The 7,686-nt window shown below is 43.2% G+C and overlaps 1 protein-coding gene across 1 annotated transcript in view; it reads left to right on the top strand.

Moving 5' to 3' along the window:
- The window catches only part of DMD (dystrophin), a 1,204,567-nt gene that overhangs the window by 1,119,170 nt on the left and 77,711 nt on the right, over positions 1 to 7,686 (top strand). Inside the window, 1 exon segment of the mRNA XM_009334780.1 lies at positions 6,688 to 6,749. Within this exon segment, the coding sequence (XP_009333055.1) occupies positions 6,688 to 6,749 (62 nt within the window).

The following is a 7,686-nucleotide window of genomic DNA, read 5'->3' as shown; positions in this document are numbered from 1 at the left end:
CCGTCTTTATCGACCGTAGGGGGGAGCGGCCGCGCCGTCCGTTTATTACTCTACTCTCAAACGGTCAACGTGCTGCCTGATCTCTTCTGGGAACTTGAAACGGCGTTTGGTTCAACGCCTGTTCCCTCTCACGAGGCCGTAGTTTCGCGCTGGAGGCGTCCGGCTGGAGCACGTAGGACGTGGCGATGTGAGATCCCAGGCGCGCGTGGGCGTACCTGGGCAGGCGTGGGCTGGCGGGGTGAAAGCCTGAAGTCGAGCCGGGAAATCGCGGGTCTGCCGGGGATGCGGAGGGCTGCGGGGAGGCGCCGGAAGGATGGGGACGGGCTCCTTTCGTTATTCCTCAGGTTTGAAGGGGTAGCGCGGTGCTGTAAAAGGTTACCTGTACGGCACGGAGCGCGTATTGTAACTTGGTTCAGGCGTGAACTTTAACAGAATTCCTGAAAACAAGCGTGCTTAGAGGCGCATTGCTTTTCCCAGTAATTTCATGCTTGGAAATCATCTCTCACATTAATAGGCAGAAGGAGCTGGGAGGGGGTTCCCTCTGGGCTGTTGCCTTGTAAGCGCTACGCTTCTTGTTGTTACACGGTATGTTGTATTGTCTTTTAATACCTATTGTAAAACATCTTGCGGCCTGGGACGCCAGCAGCGTCCCCAGCCCTCATCTTCAGCTGAAGTTGGGCTGAGAAGTGGTTTTTGCAGCCGCATGTGTACGGAGCCGAGGAAGCAAGAAACGTGGTTATGTGTAGGATCTTTGACCTTTTAGCACTAAGGAATTGGTTGAGGCCATCGCTGCTTGAGCCTGGATTTGACGAGACCCTGCAGTGAAATCGCTTCGGCAAAAGCGGAGAGGATAGCCTTTGAAAAGCAAATAGATCAGTGGAGAGTAACAGCTGGGGGGGCAGGCTCACCAAGCCTTAGCCACTGAGCAGGAATCTTTGCCCGTGACAGAGTGTACAAAATAAATGTTTAACATCAAGAGGAGAAAAAAAAGAGTTACTCTTCAGTACGTGGCAGTTCATATTTGCCCTTATCCTCCTATTCATTTCCAGTATCGGCAAGAAACTTTAAGTATATATGGGTGCCTGCCTTCAGCAGTCTGATAAATCTCTCAAAAGCCAATAAAACACACTAAAGTCAAATTCCTACTGAAAAGACAGTGATCCTTGGCTTAAACAGAAGTAATCTCTGCACAGATCGGTAGTCTCTAGATTTACAGATGAAAACAGTAGTTCTTTGTAAAGCACAAAGGAGTGCCACCTTCTTACATCGCTAATACTTTCCATAGCAGTAACTTGTTTTATCTAAGGAATTAATGAAACACTGTAAAAAGACAACTATTAAGTCTTCCTTGCAATCGCTGTCATCTACTGTTGAAAAAAATTTTCTTTTAAATGAGCGGTAGTGTCTATTCATACAAACAATTTTAATTGCATTTAGGTTAGTTTAGTAAAATCCAAACAACTCTGTCGTGTTTATTTTGGCTTTTTGCCAACAGCCATAGGGTGATTGGAGTAACCTTTTATTCATCTTAAAGCCAAAAGGTGAGAGGTATTGTAAATTGTGTTGTTGGAAAATGGATTAGTTCAGTGTTTTGTAAAATACTACTTTAATTTTGTCTTTTTCGTAAGTGTATGTAACTATTTATTTATTGCTACCTGATAGAAATTCTACGCACATCTACGCACATCTAGTTCATGTCGCATTTTCTAATGAAGGGTGAGGGGAGAAGCGCAGCAGAACTGGCTCTGGTATCACCAGTGAAGAGGGGTGTAAGAGATTAGGAAGGGCTCTGCAGTTGTAACCTAAAATTCTAGACTCTGGAGCCAAGCAGTGAATACACATGAGACTGAACCCGAGATATATATTTAAAAAAAAAAAAAGGGGGAGAAAGAGTGCAATCAAAAACAGTTAAAAGGTTTGCGAATGTTTCAGTGCGGCTTGTGCAGGAATGTTTGGGGGGAATTTGTGCAGGAATTTGGGGGGGTATGTTGTCCAAACTGATCAAGTTATAACAAGGGAACTGTAATTCAGCTAGTGTGTCAGTTAGGATATCATATCATCTCTTGATTTCAGGTTTTCAATCCTGTGTGTTATTGGCTATGCTGACAGCGATGAGAGACAAATCTCTTTGCTGTTGGCAGGAACAGAGGAGTTCACACAGGCATAGTGTGACAGAATTCCCTACATAAAAATTATCCTTGCTAATATAATGTAATCATCCTTTAATGAAGTGGTCCTGCGGTTCCCAAAGGATGTATTAAGTGAAGACTATGCTTTCATCCCACTGAATTGTCAGTGTATTTAGTGTGCCAGTCACACCAGCGCCTAGGTGTCACCGTTATCCATTGCTGCTCTTCTCCTTTTTGGGCCTGGTTTTAATTTCCTTTCTACCTTTGCAGCTTAAGTCAGGTGAGAAAGAGGAAAATATAAGTGTTGTACAAGCAGAGGCTTCAGGTAGCCAAGTTTTTAGGGACTTAATGTGTAAATGAAACTGTTCTGTTTTTCTTCAAAGATGCTCTTTATACCTGGGTGTAGTAAAATCTGCTGGTGCTACGTTCTCTCTGCAGAACCTGCCCATACCAAGCATGGTTGGAAATGTGGCTCACCACGTGAGCCCACTTATATTTTTATTTGTTGCAAAATGTCCATGATTTAAAAGCTAGTGACCAATTTAGTTGACCTAAATGTAGAGCCAAATTGAAAAGTGTATCCTCTGAGCACGTGCAATATTGCAAAACTACTGGCTGTGTGCATTAATGCCTTTTTATGTTGGTGGTTTGTTGGAAAAGCATCTCGAGTACTTCTGCACGTATTCTCACCCTGCTTTAGCTGCTGCTAGTCAAGAGGACTTGCACTACACTTCTCATGTCTTTCTGACTTGCAAGCTGTAAGGGGCCTTGTTCACCGGAGTTTGAAGCTCTGGCAAGCGCTTTGCTGCAGCTCTATTAAGGATGCTACAGCATTCCCAAGTGTGGTTGAGGCTGCCTGAAACTGCTGAGCTGGCATTTCACTTCAGACGGTGTTCACAATAAGGGCATACACACAAATCCTCCCCCACTGGTCCAACCCCAAAGCTCACAGTTAAGTGGCCTTTGAAAATGGCAGAGAGGCTTATGAAGAATAGCCTAGATGGAATCTAACCTTTCCTGGAGCTGCCTTTGTGTGCAGAATTGTTGATAACTTTCCGAGCTGAAAACGTTCGGTTGAGAGGCAAACGCCTTTTAGCTCGAGTGAAATAGCTGCAGCCTTCTTGTGTTCTGCATGTAAAGTACCAGCAAAATCTGCCCTGGCTCGGTATGGGCACTCAGCCGCTACAGAAATCACAGCGACCAAGGATCAGTTCCCTTTAAAACCCTTGCTTTTTCTTGTAAGAGCGCAGAGGGGTACCGATGGCTTGCCAGTCGGTCGCTGGGTCTGGTACAGGGTACGAGGTTGAGTGATCTCTGCTGAATTGCTGAGGGTGGCCGTCCCAGCCAGGTGCGGGGCACTCTGCCCCACGGGTAGTCACTGCTGGGAGGGTGGCGGGGGCAAGAGTTAGGGTCTCTACTGACTTGACTTTTATAGCCTAAAGAAAGGGGTATTTCCTCTACGTGGCAACTAAGTTTATAAATAAAGCAAAGGGCGGAAAAGAGGGGAAACGTACCTGCCCTGCACATTCAGTCTTTGTCACTTGCAGATGAAGCAAATAAAATCATTCCTTACAAAATGTACATCTCCAAGGGAATTAATCTTATACCATGAAAGAAAAGCACACTGAGTAGTGGTTTGGGGTTACTGGTATTAAAAATACCTGAAAACAGTTGGAGTCCAATGTTTCTTTGGCAATGGAAATTTTATTTACAAGATTTTAGGAAAATCAATTATGTATTTTCAGGAGGATTAGTAAATGCCATAAGCTTAAACCATACACACTAAATTCGCTGATACATGGTTAGGCCTTGCCATAAAAAAAAAAAAAAAAAATCAATAAGTTACTCATCCATGTAATGTTGATTAGTGATTAACCATAATAGTTTTCCATATCTAAGATGATCCTTTTGTTCTATCCAACACAGGCATGGGATTCCATAATCATATATAGATACACCTTTGCCATATATCTGATGGCTTTTAAATATTTAATGGAGAATCAGTGCCTTTGAAGGCTACCAGGTTAACAGCTATGGTGTCTGAAGTGGTCTAGTTTATCCATAGAACAATCTGGGGCTGCCAAACTAATTTCATAGGGAAAGTCAGGCAGATTATTTTCAGAGGTTTCTTGTAACTGTGTGCATAAGTTCTTCTTCTCATTTTTACTATATGATTTGGCATACAAACCATGGTACAGTTGCTATTCAAATATCCCCCACTTCTGGGGCTACCTGCCAGTGGGGAAGCAAGCCAGGGCGGTCAGGCTCATGCCTGGGGAACTATTGATCTAGGACTGACATTGGGTGCGAACAAACTGCGGTCCCGTGTCTGTGGGTTTGAATGTTTATTTGGGTCTGCAATCCGTTCACCTGCATCGTGACATCTCTGGCTACAGGATTCTTCTGTGATGAGTACACTCCCCTCCTCTTTTCCTTTGGGCTGCTGTTGTACAAGCAGAGGCTTCAGGTAGCCAAGTTTTTAGGGACTTAATGTGTAAACGAAACTGTTCTGTTTTTCTTCAAAGATGCTCTTTATACCTGGGTGTAGTAAAATCTGCTGGTGCTACGTTCTCTCTGCAGAACCTGCCCATACCAAGCATGGTTGGAAATGCAGGAGCTCAGGTGCAAGTGGCTCAGATCCACAGGTTTTCACTTGAAGCTACCGAGTTCCTGCATTGAAAAAAAACAGACCAGGCTCAGATTTCTGGATGTGATTGCAGCCACCTCCCTTTGCAGGACTCATTTTTTTACCAGAGCAAAGAATAAGACTGCTTTTGCTCTTCTAGTGTCCTCCTCCCTCTTTCACTGCCTTCAGCCACCGCAGGAATTAGGAAGGGGAGGGGATGCTGAGGTTGATGAGACAAGGCTTGTTTAAAAGCCTGTGCTCAACTAGGGCAGCATTTTTTCTTTATGCTTAGTGCTTGTGATGCCTTTCATTCTTCTTTGCAGTTACAGAACAAAATCTGGAGATATTATATATAGTAAGCTACTGAATATATAGAGGTTACTGGGCCAATAAAGTCTTCACGTGGATCAAATAAATAGCCTGTCTTTTAAGACCAAAATTAAATCATATGAAGAAAACATGTCACAATTTTCTTTTTTCCTTGAGTAGGGGTGGTGTTGAAGTGATTAATTGGAAATATTACCCCTTCTTAGCCTATAAAGGGTAAAGGTGTACTTGGGAACATCTCTGCCTGAAAAAGAACTCAAGGACCGTTTGTTCTCTAAAACGACCTCATTGTATCAGTCTTCCAGCACACAGTTGGGTGTACAGGTGCGTGCAGCCCACTGGCTGGGTTGGGGTTTAGTCTCTTGGAGCTGGAAGGTGTGTGCTCCAGGAGCTCCACAGCGAGGCAGATCAGGTCCTGCTCTCCTGCATATTTTCTCCCAAATGATGTTGTGCACGTTGGAACCAGGATGTCCGCTTTTTAAGTACGGAAATTGCAGATATGATTGCTAGCAACTGTGTGCTACATACGCTTTCCAGGATTTTTTTTTTATGATTACTCATGGGTGTCTTTTAGTGTAGCTGAATTCTGTATGAACAGGACTTTATTGGCTACGGGATAGATAAGGAGAATTTTCTTTCAAGTTTTCTATGTTAATGGAAGCATGATCACATTAGCTATGCTGTCATGAAAAAAAAAATCATAAAATGTGTAATCTTGGGAGACATGAGTTGCTACTACACCCGCTAACACTTCATTTTGTTGGCTTTCTCACACTGCATGTCTTTTGGCAACATGTTATGTTGCACAGCTGAAGGCTGCTAGCCTCAATGCAGAGACTGTCCAATTTACATTCTCGTCATACTGCAGCGTTTCATAACCCCGCTTTAGCTTTTCCCTGGCTTCCCAACAGCTCTGCACAGGGACCTCCAGGGCAAGGGAAAGGGCCTGGGAGTCCCAGGGAGCAAGAGGAGCAGCAATAGTCTTTGCTAAAAGAGACCATCGATATGGGGCGTGCAACGCATTGGCCTGAAAAGCAGTGTAAGGTGGTGGTGGGTCAGTGGGATGTTGCATGGGGATTTTAGTGCAGCTGTTTGGACCAAAAGGAGGGATTGCAGCCGCTGCATTGGGTAGTTCTTACCTACCACATGGGAAAGAGCGCGTAGGGTAAAGCAGACCAAAAATACCATGGATCTCAGTATCTGGTCAGAATTTCCATAAACGGTTTAAGATCTAAGCCCTCTTAAATGTCTGGCCCCGAGTTTGGAGGGACTGGAGAACAATCTGTATGAAACAAAGACTTCTTAAGAATCGGTTGGTGTGCTTACAAATTCCCCAAAACATTATGACATATCTGAATACTTGCTGTCTTTTTAATATTAGCGCTACTTTTAATTTTGTTTCTTGTGCCCGTGCCTAAATGAAGCGCTCCAAGTTAACGTCTCGTGTTGAAAGAAGACAAGCCTGCTGCTGCTGAGACCCCCTGCCGGAGCAGCTCAGGCCGCTGGCGGTGGTCTGGCACCGTGCTCTGATGTGCAACATGGATCACTTGCTGTGCGATGGAGAGAGAAATTTTACTTTGCTAACTTTCATGTTTTGTATTGTAGCCATGAGACGCAAACGACCTGCTGGGATCATCCCAAGATGACTGAGCTTTACCAGTCTTTAGGTAAGACACCTCTGCCAGTTGTTTGGTTTGTTTCCAATCAAATGAATTTTTAAGGCAAAAATTTCCAGAAGGAGTAAAAAACAAAATTAAGTGAAAGTGAGAGGCAGTGCTTTTATCAGGGTTAAAATTTTCTGCAAGAGAAATATGTGAGGCATAATAACACATTTCAAACATGCGGTGGAAAAAAATATTTCAATTAGCACATTTGGAATGCGCGCTGGGTTTACAAGGTAGTTTGAGTGCATTGTTGCAAACTCTTACTGAAGGACTGGGACAGAAAATAAAATAAAAAAAATCCTGAATCTTTTCACTGTCTAATCTGCTTTACAAAAGGCAGATGAAAAAAATCAAACCAAGCTGCTGTTAATGTTGACTTCTGGATGGTAGGAAGCCAATTGAAGCAATTTGCCAAACTGCGTTACCACTGCTTTATTTTTAAAGCACTTTCAATACTTGGAAGGCATGGCAGCTGTCATGATGTCATTTTGAATACCCAAATTGCATACTTATTATGACTTCAGATGTGCCTCTCTGGTGGAGCGTTTATTTTATTTTTTTAGCAGCTTTGGATTTTATTAACAGAAGCACATCTATAAGATAAAATAGGTCAATCCATGCTCTAGTGGAGGCTGCTTGGCAGACCATTTAATAGCTAACTCTTTGCTTGTAATGGTTCTGTTAATAAATAATAGAGGGTATAATAAAAATTAAGCTATTTCTCTAAAAGAAATATCAGTGAATATGCTGCATTCATAAAGGAGGTTATGTCTGTACAGCACACATACATAAACTGGCTTTAAGCAAGCCAGCTTGAGCACTAGGGCAGTCAAATCTAACATTCAGTGCAGGCTTATTTACCATGGTGAAAAATAGCTTGAATTATCTCCTGCTAAACTCTAGTTTAGCTGCTGAAAACAGTCTAATTATGCCAGCATAA

The sequence above is a fragment of the Pygoscelis adeliae genome, unplaced genomic scaffold (assembly GCF_000699105.1).
Source record: "Pygoscelis adeliae isolate BGI_AS28 unplaced genomic scaffold, ASM69910v1 Scaffold91, whole genome shotgun sequence".
Taxonomy (NCBI): Eukaryota; Metazoa; Chordata; class Aves; order Sphenisciformes; family Spheniscidae; genus Pygoscelis; species Pygoscelis adeliae.
This window is presented reverse-complemented; position numbering and strand designations above follow the sequence as displayed.